The sequence below is a fragment of the Erinaceus europaeus genome, chromosome 10, assembly GCF_950295315.1.
Source record: "Erinaceus europaeus chromosome 10, mEriEur2.1, whole genome shotgun sequence".
In the NCBI taxonomy this organism is placed as follows: domain Eukaryota; kingdom Metazoa; phylum Chordata; class Mammalia; order Eulipotyphla; family Erinaceidae; genus Erinaceus; species Erinaceus europaeus.
This window is the reverse complement of record NC_080171.1, coordinates 80,495,403-80,509,541: the sequence shown is the minus strand read 5'-3', so window position 1 is coordinate 80,509,541 and position 14,139 is coordinate 80,495,403. Positions and strand designations below refer to the sequence as shown.

The following is a 14,139-nucleotide window of genomic DNA, read 5'->3' as shown; positions in this document are numbered from 1 at the left end:
CATTGTGATAAAGTGGCCATCAAACACAAGGAATTTCAAGATTACAGAATAGATAAATTAAGTAACTGGGGGCAGGGAGATAGCTTATCTGGTAGAGCACATACACCTTATCACATTCGAGCTCCTAACACTCCATTAGAACTACTGCAACAGGGGAAGATTTATGAATGGTGAAATGATATTGTGGTATCTCTCCTCCCATTCTCTTCTTCCAATTCCTGAAACTGGAGGGTGGGGGAGGTGTGTCTGCTGAGACTAGTGATTCCATATTATATACACATGTGCAGAACTCCAGTTGTGATAATGGTGTGAAGAACTGTTTTATTTTAACACACTAAACATTTTTTTACCATCGGAAAATTTATAATATTTATTTACTGTCATAAGAAATAGAGCCCAGGGGAGTCAGGCTGTAGTGCAGCGGGCTAAGCGCAGGTGGCGCAAAGCACAAGGACCGGTGTAAGGATCCCGGTTCGAACCCCGGCTCCCCACCTGCAGGGGAGTCGCTTCACAGGTGGTGAAGCAGGTCTGCAGGTGTCTATCTTTCTCTCCTCCTCTCTGTCTTCCCCTCCCTCTCCATTTCTCTCTGTGCTATCCAACAACGACAACAACAATAATAACTACAACAATAAAACAACAAGGGCAACAAAAGGGAATAAATAAATAAAATAAATATTTTTTAAAAAATTTTAAAGAAAAAGAAATAGAGCCCAGCTAAGCCCTAGCTTCTTTTTGGTGGTGCTAAAAACTGAACCTGGGTCTTCCAAACTTCAGGCATGGAAAGTCTGATGTGTTGTTACAGCCCCTTTAGATAGTTTTTTTTTAATTGGCCATTTAAATTCTTTTTTTAAATTTATTTATTTTTATTTTTTTATATTTATTTTTATTTTATTTATTCCCTTTTGTTGCCCTTGTTGATTTATTTTTAATTTTTAAATATCTATTTTCCCTTTTGTTGCCCTTGTTTTTTATTGTTGTTGTAGTTATTGTTGTTGTTGTTATTAATGTCATCGTTGTTAGGACAGAGAGAAATGGAGAGAGATGGGGAAGACAGAGAAGGGAGAGAAAGATAGACACCTGCAGACCTACTTTACCACCTGTGAAGAAATCCCCCTGCAGGTAGAGAGCGGGGGCGGGGGGCTCGCCAGGATCCTTACGCCAGTCCTTGTGCTTTGCACCATGTGCACTTAACTCACTGTGCTACTGCCCGACTTCCTTTAGATGGTTTTTAAGACTGAAATAGATGCACTTCAATAATAGGGTGGGTGTTTGTAGATAAACTTCCAAAAGGCCTAATGCTTTTTAGTCTAGTGAGTTTGGTTGCTTTGTAAAGTACTTTATAAATAATAATAAATATGATGTCAAAACTGAGGGAAAAAATTCCAGCTTCTGTAGAGCAGAAACAAGCCTTTGAGATTTTTATATTAGCTGTTAGTATACTATTTCTTTTGTCTTCATTTATTCACTGAAGTATATAAAAATATTAAAATCCTCCAGAAAACTAAATTTAAATTACTTTTGGTGTTTTTAAAAGGCTTATCAGTTCCAGCTGTTCCTGGAGGTCTTGGTCCTCTCACAATCACCTCTTCTGCCGTCACTGGAAGAATGACCATTCCTGGGGCTAGTGGTATATCAGGAAATTCTGTGCTACTTGTCACCAATCTCAATCCAGATGTGAGTTGAAAAAGCTTTATGTTTAAATCATTTTTTTCAGGAGTAGATAGGCATAGTAACTTTTAATGACAATATTTACATTTGTTTTAAGTATTCTCATTAGTATTTATCACTGGTATATACAGTTGGCCCCATGTATCCTTGATTACTCACTGACAGAAAAATACATATAGATAGGAAATATATACTATATAGCTGTACTGAGCATATACAGATTATTTTTAACAACTATTTTCTTTTTTTATTTCTTTATTGGGGGATTTATGGTTTTTTTTGGGGGGGGTTAATGTTTTACATTTAACAGTAAATACAATAGTTTGTACATGCATAACATTCCCCAGTTTCCCATTTAACAATACAACCCCCACTATGTCATTTGTCATCCTTTATGGACCTGTATTCTCCCCACCCCCAACCCCAGAGTCTTTCACTTTGGTGCAATATGCCAATTACATTTCAGGTTCTACTTGTGTTTTCATTTGGATTATTTATGTTTTACATTTGACAATAAATACAGTAGTTTGTAGATGCATAGCATTTACCAGTTTTTCACATAACAATACAACCCCCACTAGGTCCTGTGCCATCCTCTTCCAGGACCTGAAGGCCCCCCCCCCCAGCATCTTTTACTTTGGTGCAGTACACCAACAGTCCAAGTAACAGCTATTTTCATAGAGTTCAATAGATAATTTTTAAATGTACAGGGGAATGTGCATGGTGATATGAAAATACGGCATTTTATATGAGAGGCATGAGCATTATCAAATTTTGATATCTGAAAGGATCCTGGAACCAGTGCCCCAAGTACACCAAGAGACTGCTATATAGCAGAATATACAACCAGTGGTTTAAACAGTATACTGACAATATTGCATTATAGATAGATTTAGTTTAAATTTTTCTTTGACACTTACATTTTGTGTTATCCTTTTTTAAACAGCTTATCACACCACATGGGCTTTTTATCTTATTTGGTAAGTTATTATTTTTTTTTTCTGCTGTTTTTAGTTATTTGTGATGTGGACTGAGTACTATTGATTATCATTCACTAAGTACTGTTGACTCTGTGCCTAGTAGTGTGCATAACACTGAGGATAAAACATCAAGTAAAACTCAAGTCATTACAATTATGATAGTTCCATTAAAAGGATTAAAGAAATGTAATGGAATCCTATATAGTTGAGAGACTTAACTCAGCTGAGAGAGTCTAATGTTGTATACTAGTAGAAATTATTGCTAAGTTCATTTGTGAAAGGTTGGTAAAAGTTAGGGAGATCAAATGTTTTTTCACTGGAAGTGAGGGAGAGTGGCTAAAGCAAGGAAGTCAAAGAAACATGTAATGAATGACATTTGAAACTCCAACAGATAGAGCTTTGTAAACTATATTAAGCAGCTTGACTTTTAACCTAAGATCAGTAGGAAACCATTGAGTATCCTAATGCAGGAGAGAGAGAGGTACCGTGAATTTCAGGCTTGAAAATCACTTCTAATATATGTTGCTTTCATAGCTTAAAAAAAACAACACATACACACACAAAAAAAACTCGGGAGTCGGGTGGTAGCGCAGCAGGTTAAGCGCACTTGGCACAAAGCGCAAGGACGGGAGTCAGGATCCCGGTTCGAGTCCCTGGCTCCCCACCTGCAGGGGAGTCGCTTCACAGGTAGTGAAGTAGGTCTGCAGGTGTCTTTCTCTTCCCCTCTCTGTCTTCCCCTCCTCTCTCCATTTCTCTCTGTCCTATCCAACAACAACATTAGTATTAACTACAACAATAAAACAAGGCCAACAAAAGGGAATAAATATTTAAAGGAAAAAAAAAAAAAAAACTTGAGTAGTGTGCATACTTATGTTCCTGACCCAGATTTGAGCCCAGTTGCCACTTCGTTGAAGGAAGGCTCAGTGCTGTGGTTGGTCTCTTATCTTTTTAAAAGAATTTAATTATTTATTAATGAGAAAGATGGGGGAGGAGAGAAAGAAAGAACCAGACATAACTCTGGTACCAGTGCTTCTAGGGATTGAACTCAGGACTTCATGCTTGAAAGTCCAATTCTTTATCCACTACAGCAACTCTGAACCATTCTCTCTGTTTCTGTCTCTGTCTCTCTCTCTCTCTCTCTCTCTTTCCCTACCCCCCCCCCCTTTTAACTAATGTACTTTATTTCTATGTATGTTTTTCTTTCTGGATATTTCATGTAAGTGGAATCATGTAAGGTGTTATATCCTTTCATTAGATAGAATGTTTTTGAAGATCATGGTGTAACAGCCACATGTTTATAGAGGTTGATTGTTTTTCTTACTACTAAATAACACTCATTTTTGTAACTATTAATGTTTATATTGAAGGCCACATAAATTGTTGACTTTTTTATTGATTTAATAATGATTAACAAGACCGTAGGAAAAGAAGGGTACAATTCCCACCACCAGAGTTCCGTATCCCATCCCCTTCATTGGAAGCTTTCCTATTCTTTGTCCCCTTGTGAACATGGACCCAGGATCATTATGTGGTGCAGAAGGTGGAAGGTCTGGCTTCTGTAATTGCTTCCCTGCTGGACATGGGCATTAGCAGGTGGATCCATACTCCCAGCTTGATTCTGTCTTTACCTAGTGGGGCAGGGCTCTGGAGAGGTGGGGTTCTAGGATGTATTGATGAGGTCATCTGCCCAGGGAACTCAGGTTGGCATCATGGTAGCATCTGCAACTTGGTGGCTGAAAGACATTAAGATAAAAAGCAGAATAAGGAGTTGGGCAGTAGTGCAGTGGACTAAATGCACATGGCGCAAAGTGCAAGGAGAGCCCCTGGCTCCCCACCTGCAGGGGAGTCACTTCACAAGCGGTGAAGCAGGTCTGTAGGTGTCTATCTTTCTATCCCCCTCTCTGTCTTCTCCTCTTCTCTCCATTTCTCTCTGTCCTATCTTACAACAACAACATCAATAACAACAATAATAACTACAACAACAATGAAAAACAAGGACAACAAAAAGGAAAATAAATACAAATTTTTTTAAAAAGCAGAATGAATTGTTTAATAATCAGGAACATAAGTTAGGAAGTCTATTTTAGGTATATTCTAAGGGGCCCATGATATTACCAATATTTGCTAACTTTTTTTTTTTTTTTTTTACATAGAGACAGGCAGAAAGAAAGGCACTAAAACTTCTTTCAATGCAGAAGTAGGGTAGGGGCAGGCTCAAACCTAGGTTGCACACATGGCAAAACAGCACACTGTCCAAGTGAGCTATCTCACTAGCCCTGAAAAAAAATTATTAATTAATTTATTTATTATTGGATAGAGACAGTGAGAAATTGAGATTGAGTGTGGCAGGGGAGATAGAGAGGAAGAGAGAAAGACACTTGCAGACCTGCTTCACCAATCGTGAAACTTCCCTCCTACAGTCAGACACCAGGGACTTGAACCTGGCTCCTTGCACACTGTAACGTGTCCACCTAACCAGGTGTGCCATCACTTGGTTCCCCCCCCCCAATTTTTTAAAAATAATTTTGAATAATTCTGATATGATGTTTCATTTATAAATCTGTGTGGAAACATTTCACTTCTCCTGGTTAAGTATCTAATGCTGGGTTTTTAGAGTTGTATTAAAACTTGTTGCTTAACTCCCCCCCTTTTTATTGGAGGATTTAATGGTTTATAGTAAATACAGTTTTTGATACATATGTGTGAAATTTCTCAATTTTCTGCAAAACACCCCCAGCTTGGGTCCTCCTCCACCATCATGCACCAGGACCTGAAAGCTCCTCCAAACCCAGTCCAGGTTCTACTTTTCTGTTCTTAATTCTCAACTTCATCTATGAGTGAGATCATCCCATCCATATTCATTGTCTCACTTTTTTTCTCTGAAAAGTCAGTCTGTAGTGGTGAAGCATTAAGGTGTTAAAAAAAATTAGCATGTGATCCTAGTTGGTATAAAATCAATCACTTCTAAATTTCACCCTTCTAGTGTACTTTTTTGTATATATACAAAAATGTACGAGCACTGAAATTAGCAATATTCTGTATTTTAAGAGTTTTTACTAATACTTTTTTATAAAAATAATGTTTAGTGAGAAATATGATTCAATATGTTACCTTATTTTAAAAGACCTTTCTTCATTTTGATTTAGTATTCCAAATTTTTTTCTAACTTTATCTTATTTTAGAACTTCATCTTAATGATAGTCATAACTGAAAAATATATAAAAATATGATATTAATTATATAAATGAAATTAAAAGATGAGATATAAATTGAAACATTTACATTGTACCTAATTAAGATTGTAATTTTTATTCTATAGTCACTAGTGTTAATGTCTTTTTTTTTTTTTACTTTATTTAAACAATTTAAATACTATTTGTCTATTTTGGGTATTGACAGAGAGAAATTGAGAGGGAAGGGAGAGACAGGGAGACAGACAGACAAACCTGCAGTATTATTTCCTCACTTGTGAAGTTTCTCCCCAGCAGGTGGGTGTTGAACCTGGATCCTTGCGCACAGTACAGTGTGCACTCAACCAGGTGCACCATCACCACCCGGTATATGCACTAACTTCTGTTGTGCTCTTTAAGTTTTACCCAGTAAGGTTTCATTTTTTCCCCCTCATGTTACTAGTTAGTCTTAAACTGTTGCATTGGAATTGTGTGTTTTTCTTCTACCAGGGTTCTTGATGGGGTTTTGTGCCTACAAAAGTCCTTTGTTCCCATCAGATTCCTTTCTTTTATAGGTATATGAGAGAGGACAGGCGTCACAGCACTGTTCTGTTGTTTCCACAGGGCTGCCGGCCCTCTATTTTTAAGTGAGGGTTCCCCTTTGCACAGTGCTCCCGTGTAGTGGGCAGGAGCTCAAACCAGGGTCTTGTCATACATAGTTCATCTGGAAGACTATCTCTAGCCTCCATATTAGAGTACTTTTAACAAAAGGTGTTAAAACTTTATTTTCTTTAGGAGAAAATTTTGATAGAAAATTGTTTTAAATTTTTTGAGTAGGGGCTAGATGGTGGTGCATCCAGCAGAGTGCATATATTAGCTTGCACAAGACCCAGGTTAAAGCTCCTGGTTCCCACCTTCAGGAGGAGGCTTCACAAGGGGTGGAGCAATGCTGCAAGTGTCTTGTCTTTCTCCCTATCTCCTCTTTTCTCTCAAATTTTCTGCCTCCATAAAAAGAAAGGCAGGAGGGAGTCGGGCGGGTAGCGCAGCGGGTTAAGCGCAAGTGGCACAAAAGCACAAGGACCGGCGTAAGGATCCGGGTTCGAGCCCCCGGCTCCCCACCTGCCGGGGAGTCCCTTCACAGGCGGTGAAGTAGGTCTGCAGGTGTCTCTCCTTTATCTCCTCTCTGTCTTCCCCTCCTCTCTCCATTTCTCTCTGTCCTATCCAACAACAGTGACATCAATAATAACTACAACAATAAAACAACAAGGGCAATAATAGGAAATAAATAAATAAATAAATATTTTTAAAAATTTAATGGCGGGAAAGAAGGGGGGGCTATTGTAGTAGAGGTGAATTTGTTATATAAGCACTGAGCCCCCAGAAGTAACCCTGGTGACAGATAAGAATACTTTTTTGGGAGGGAGGGGAGCAGTGGCACACCTGGTTAAGTGCACATAGTACAAAGTTCAAGGACCTGTGCAAGGATCCAGGTTTGAGTCCTCACTTCCCAACTGCAGAGGGTCTCTTCAGTAGTGGTGAAAGGTCTACAGATGTTTATCTTTCTCTCTCCCTCTCTATCTCCCCCTCCTTTTGCAATTTCTCTCTGTCCTATCAAATAAAATGGTGGGGAAAATGGCCACCAGAAGCAGTAAATTCATAATATAGGTATCAAGCCCCAGTGATAACCCTGGAGAAAAAAACCAAAAAACTTATTTACATCCCCAGTAGAAACAAGTTCATTTCAAAACTCTGGAGGGGCCTGGTCTGTGATAGCAATTTGGAAACTTCTAGGTGACCTATAGTAGAAAACCCAGAGGGCCTATTGAATGGTAATATAGTTGGGGGAAATAGTCCCCTTCCTGGGATTAGCACAGAGCTTGTAAACAGTCTCCTCGGGAACAGTGACAGTCAGGGGAGACCATTCACAGTCAGCCTAGTTCACCCTGTAGTCAAGAAAGTACCAATAAAAAAATTAAAAAAAAATTATTTACAGGGTTGTACAGTCATTATAGTTCAATTTAAAACATTTTTTATCATTCCAAACTGCATTATGCTTATTTGCTATTATTATAAAAGTTTTTTCATGGCACATTTATGTAGTTTTCCACATTGAAAACAGGTGTTAAAGATATGTTTCATGTTAGTAGCCAAAGCACAATTCTTTCTAACTGTCGTTAATTTTTAACTTATTTAAAAAATATCAACAAGGCCTGGCAGCACACTTAGTGCTCTGCTTTGCCCTGTGTTGTATGAACCAAGTTCAAACCTGGTCCTCTCTGCATTGAAAGAAAGTTTAGATTCCTCTCTGTCATATTATTTCTGTCTGGAAAAGACAATTTAAAAAAAATAACAATCAGTTTGATGAACAAATTGTGTTTTATTTTCAAAGAATATTTCTACTGATATTCATTTATGAACATTAAAAGTGCTTATCTTTTTGTTTCAAATTTTAGGAGTACCCTAATTTAAGTTGCTTTTAGGTGTTTAAATGTTTATCACAAGATAACTAACCAACACTCTTTTTGTGTGCTTTGGACATTTAACTTTTTTTTTTTTTAATCAAAATACAGAATAGGGTAGCGATACTTACTATTTAAAAGTTTTGTTGTTACTATTTATTTGTCTTGTTTTTCCCCCACCAAGGTTATTGCTGGTGCTCAGTGCTTTCATGATGACTCTGCCATTTCTAGCAGTTTTTTTGTTTTCCTGATAGAGACAGAGAAATAAAGAGGAACAAACACAGGAGACACCAGCAACAGTGTTTCACAGCTTGTGAAGCTTCCCCCCTGCAGGTGGGGACTGGGATTTTGAACTCTGGTCCCTGTGTATGGTACTGTATGCCCTGAACAGAGTGTGCCACCACTCAACCCCTATAGGATTTATTTGTTTGTTTTTAATTGTCACCAGGGTTATTGCTGAGGCTCAGTGCTGGCACTATGAAATCCACTGCTCCTGATGGCCATTTTTTCACTTGTTTTTTCTTTCTATTTTATTTGATAGGACAGAGAGAATTTGAGGGAGGAGGAAGAGCAATAAAGAGACCCCTGTGGAATTGCTTCACCGCTTGTGAAGGGTTTCCCCTGCAGGTGGGGAGTGAGTGCTTAAACCTGGGTCCTTGCACATGGTTATGTGTGCACTCCACCTACTGTGCCACCACCAATTCTACCCTCCCATGGGTTTTAAATAAATATCAGCAATACCCTATAGTACATATACAATAATATATTGGGTTTTTGAGAAAGTTATGACCCATTTTTTCTGTTTTTCTGTGTCAAAATCAATAACCCAGTATTTTAATACACTGAATGAAAAAAAGATGACTGTGGCCCTTCATATTGTAAAACACAACCTTTCATATTAGCTTATATAAACAAGGATAAGTATTTATTTTCTTCCATTTCATCTGTACTTGGGGATATATGGTCTAATTGGGAAATACTGTTATAGAAAAGTAGGACATACATGGTAAACAAGGAATCTACTGAAGGTTTTCAAGTTGTGAAATGCTGATGATAGCTTTGAAGGTAGTATGTATGAGAAGTAGACAAATTCGAGAGAGATTTAAACCATAAAACTGATGGTGCAGGAGTCAGGCAGTAGAACATCGGGTTAAGCACACGGGGCACGAAGTGCAAGGACTAGCCTAAGGATCTCAGTTTGAGCCCCCAGCTCCCCACCTGCAGGGGAGTCACTTCACAGGTGGTGAAGCAGGTCTGCAGGTGTCTATCTTTCTCTCTCCCTGTCTTCCCCTCTCTCCATTTCTCTCTGTCCTGTCTAACAATGATGACATCAATAACAACAACAATAACTAAAACAACAAGGGCAACAAAAGGGAAAATATATATAATTAAAAAACTGATGGTGCTGGTATTGGATGTAAGTGTTCATGAAAAAATTAAAACCAGAAGATGAATTCTAGATGTATTACTAGAACAATTACATAGAAGATTGTTCTACTTGTCAACAGAGTTCACTGTGAGGAGATGAACTTGTTTGGGGCATATCAAATTTGAAATGGTTATAGCCTGTCCAGATGAAAAATGATGAGTAGATGAATTTATTGGGGAACATGTGTGTGAAATTTCCCAGGGAAAAGGTGTGTGTGTGTGTGGTGTTCTTTTAATATATCAATAAAATGAAACATCATACACTCAGACATTAAAAACATTATTTTGCTTTTTTTTTTTTTTTTTATTAGGAGTATATGGTGATGTCCACAGAGTGAAGATTATGTTTAATAAGAAAGAAAATGCCTTGGTTCAAATGGCAGATGCAAATCAAGCTCAACTAGGTACTGATGAATTGTAATAATAACCTGCCCCTTTTATATGTGAATTTTGTTACAAAATAAACAAATATATGGTTAGTAGAAATTTGCTTTTTCTGAAGTGTATTTCTTTTTTTGTTTGTTTGTTTTTTAATCTTTATTGATTTATTCATTATTGGATAGAGACAGAGAAATTGAGAGGGGATAGAGAAGAAAAGAGACTGAGAGACACCTTCATCCCTGCTTTACCACTCGTGAAGCTCCCCCTACACACACATAGGGACCAAGGGCTTAAATCTGGGTTGAAATGTATTTCACTAATATCTTCACTTTTTAAAAGAAATTTTGTATTAGGGAGTTGGGCGGTAGTGCAGCGGGTTATGCGCACATGGTGCAAAGCGCAAGGACCGGCAGAAGGATCCCAGTTGGAGCCCTTGGCTCCCCACCTGCAGGGGAGTAGCTTCACAGGTGGTGAAGCAGTTCTGCAGGCGTCTTTCTCTCCTGCTCTCTGTCTCCTCTCTCCATTTCTCTCTGTCCTAACAACAATGACATCAACAACAATAATAACTGCAGCAATAATAAAAAACAATAAGGGCAACAAAAGGGAAAAGTAAATATTTTTAAACATTTTTAAAATTTAAAAATTTTTTTTGTATTATCTTTTATTTATTTATTGGATAGAGACAGCCAGGAACTGAGTGGGAAAAGCATGATAAGGAGAGAAACAGAGAGACACCTGCAACACTGCTTCACCACTCATGAAGCATTTCTCCTGCAGGTGGGGTCTGGAGCCCGAACCCGGGTCATTGCACATTGTTACATGTGCACTCAACCAGGTGCAACACCACCCAGTCATGTCTTCATTATTATTTGAGCCTGCTTATACTTAATATTAGAAAATAGTCCTCTGAACTGTATCTATTTGAATATATTGTTGCTGTTTAGGACTTTGATTCTAGAGCTTTTCCATTAAGTTTGAACTAATAAGCATGGTTTAATTTAATTAATTTTCCTTTCAAACTAGGTTTTCTTATAAAAATTTGGGCAACTTTATAATGATGGAGCCAGAATGTATCATTCCATGGTTCTTTGTTCATTATTATAGTGGCTTTAAAGTATCACCAACCAAGTATCACCAACATTAATTCCCTTCTTTAAGGGAATTAATGTTTTACATTCAACAGTAAATACAATAGTTTGTACATGCATAACATTACCTAGTTTTCCATATAACAATACAACCCCCACTAGGTCCTCTGTCATCCTTCTTGGATGACCTTTATTCTCCCCATCCACCCAACCCAGAGTCTTTTACTTTGGTACAATACACCAACTCCAGTTCAGGTTCTACTTGTGTTTTCTCTTCTGAACAACGATAAAACAACAGGGCAACAAAAGGGGAGGGGGGGGGGAAAAGCCTCCAGGAGCAGTAGATTCATGGTGCAAAGCACCAAGCCCCAGCAATAACCCTGGAGGCAAATAATAATAATAATAATAACTTTTATTAGAAATTGAATTAATTTATTCAATAACCAATTTCCCAAGAATTTGTTCTGTTTAATATATTCAGGAACTAGGGAGTCGGGCGGTACTGCAATGAATTAAGTGCAGGTGACGCAAAGCGCAAGGACCAGCATAAGGATCCCAGTTCGACCCCTAGCTCTCCACCTGCAGGGGAGTCACTTCACAAGCAGTGAAGCAGGTCTACAGGTGTCTATCTTTGTCACCCCCTCTTTGTCTCCCCATCTCTCTCCATTTCTCTCTGTCCTATCCAACAACGAACAACACCACCAACAATAATAATAACCACAACAGGGCTACAACAACAAGGGCAACAAAAGGGGGAAAAAATGGCCTCCAGGAGCAGTGGATTCATGGTGCAGGCACTGAGCCCCAATAATAACCCTGGAGGCAAAAAAGAATTTATGTATATATTCATTCAGGAACTTCCTGGCACTCTGCTTGGAAGATTTTTTTGTTGTGTTTCTTTCACTATATTTAAACAAATTCTTTGATACATTTCCATGTGCAAGAGTTTTGGATTTAAAATCTTTTTAACCATTAGACTGAAAATATAATTTTAAATGATTAAATCCAAAGAATTTTTGATAAATTAGACAAATATTAGGTTCTATTTTAATGCCCCCAATTTTTTTTTTCTTCTGTTTCCCAGCAATGAACCATCTGAGTGGTCAGAGACTTTATGGAAAGGTGCTTCGTGCTACACTGTCCAAACATCAAGCAGTTCAGCTTCCTCGAGAGGGACAAGAAGATCAAGGTCTAACTAAAGATTTTAGCAATAGTCCTTTGCATCGTTTTAAAAAGCCTGGCTCCAAAAACTTCCAGAATATTTTTCCACCATCAGCCACTCTGCATCTTTCCAATATCCCGTATGTACCTAAATTGTTGTGAATCACTTAAATGATTAATAATCTATAATCATGGATTTGGGTGGTAGTGCAGCAGGTTAAGCGCAGGTGGTGCAAATCACAAGGACCAGAGTAAGAATTCCAGTTCGAGCCCCTGGCTCCCCACCTGCAAGGAGGTCACTTCACAAGCGGTGAAGCAGGTCTGCAGGAGTCTTTCTTTCTCTCCCCCTCTCTGTCTTCCCTTTCTCCATTTCTCTCGGTCCTATCCAACAATGACAACAGTAATAACTACAACAATGAAACAAGAAGGCAAAAAAAGGGAATAAATAAATAAATAATCAAAAAATAATCTATAATCTATGGTTTGGAGGAAGTTAAAAACTGATGTTATTCTAACTTTTTTTTTTTTAAAGAATTTATTTATGTGAAAGATAAAATAGAACGAACCAGACATCACTCTGGTATATGTGCTGCCAGGGATTGAACTCGGGACCTCATGCTTGAGAGTCCAGTATGATATCTCCTGGACCATGAAGTTATTTTAACTTAACAGTTGCCCTACTTGTTAATCTTTTATGCATATCAAAGTGTGCATTCTGCCGGGTAAATTATTTCCTGATCTCTCCTGCCCGCGTAGTAATCTCTTTTTTAAAAAGTTCTGTAAAATATACATGACATTTAGTATTTTTACTGTTTCAGAGTGCAGTCTGGGTGCGTTCACATTGAATACATTCATACTTTATAACTGTCATCTCTTCCCATCTGTATATCTTTATCATTCCAGACATCTTTATCTATGGAACAGTAATTGCCCATTTTCTCTAATAGTAGTCACCCTTCTGTTTTCTGTCTTTATCCATTTATCAAGTAAGTCTTTGTGGTAAAATTGTTAGTTTTATTCTATCAATAGAACTGAGAGATTCACATTAAGTAGCTTACTCAAATTGATATGCCAATGGAAAATAGAAGTGATATTGCAGGATTTTTGTTTTATGATGTCTCCATAGTATTTTTAGATTGTGAAATCAGACCTGTCTTCCTAATAAACTAATTATTTAGTTTTCTCTGACACTATTCTTGTTTGCTGTCTTTAGATGCAGTCTATTTTCATTTAGTTGACTTTTGTGATAGACTGTTTTAGATAGCTACTACTGCTTAACAGATGACTCTAAAACTTAAAGCAGCAGTAAATGCTTATTACCTCAAGCTGTTAACTGTGAGACAAGATTCCAGAAAGAGCTTACTGGGTGGTTTTTGCTAAGGATCTTCTATAGGGTTATATCTGAAGGCTTAACTGAGGCTAGTATTTTCACTTTTCAGTGCAGCTCATTCATGTACCTAGTGTTTAGTGGGAGGCCTCAATTCCTTACCTCTAGGGCCACTCCATATGACTGCTAGGGAAGTAGCTGTCGAAATACTATGGTCAGTTAATGAAGTCAGTGGTATGAATAACACTACCTTTGAAAGAATAAATATAGAATGATTATTCTTTATATACTTCCCTACATCTTAGGGTTTGAGACAAAATGCCATTATTTGGAACATGTCTTGTGTCAGCCTTTTATTTGAAAGGGCACTTTCAAAGCATGCCTTTGTTGCATGGCTTAATAACTATCCTAAAAATATGAAATACCCTGGATATTTAAACACTGCAAGAGTTAATACTTACTTCATGTGAGAATTAG

The 14,139-nt window shown here is 37.8% G+C and overlaps 1 protein-coding gene and 1 long non-coding RNA gene across 3 annotated transcripts in view; one reads left to right on the top strand and one right to left on the bottom strand.

The window, feature by feature from the left end:
• The window catches only part of PTBP3 (polypyrimidine tract binding protein 3), an 81,531-nt gene that overhangs the window by 63,438 nt on the left and 3,954 nt on the right, over positions 1–14,139 (top strand). For both annotated transcript variants that reach the window (XM_060199961.1, XM_060199960.1), the window contains 4 exons: positions 1,535–1,674; positions 2,615–2,648; positions 10,017–10,109; positions 12,259–12,475. In XM_060199961.1, coding sequence (XP_060055944.1) covers positions 1,535–1,674; positions 2,615–2,648; positions 10,017–10,109; positions 12,259–12,475 — 484 coding nt within the window. The remainder of the gene's footprint in view (positions 1–1,534; positions 1,675–2,614; positions 2,649–10,016; positions 10,110–12,258; positions 12,476–14,139) is intronic.
• Positions 4,024–14,139, bottom strand: part of LOC132540903 (uncharacterized) — a 66,501-nt gene continuing 56,385 nt past the window's right edge. The window contains exon 4 of the long non-coding RNA XR_009552074.1: positions 4,024–4,381. This is a non-coding gene — a long non-coding RNA (uncharacterized LOC132540903). The remainder of the gene's footprint in view (positions 4,382–14,139) is intronic.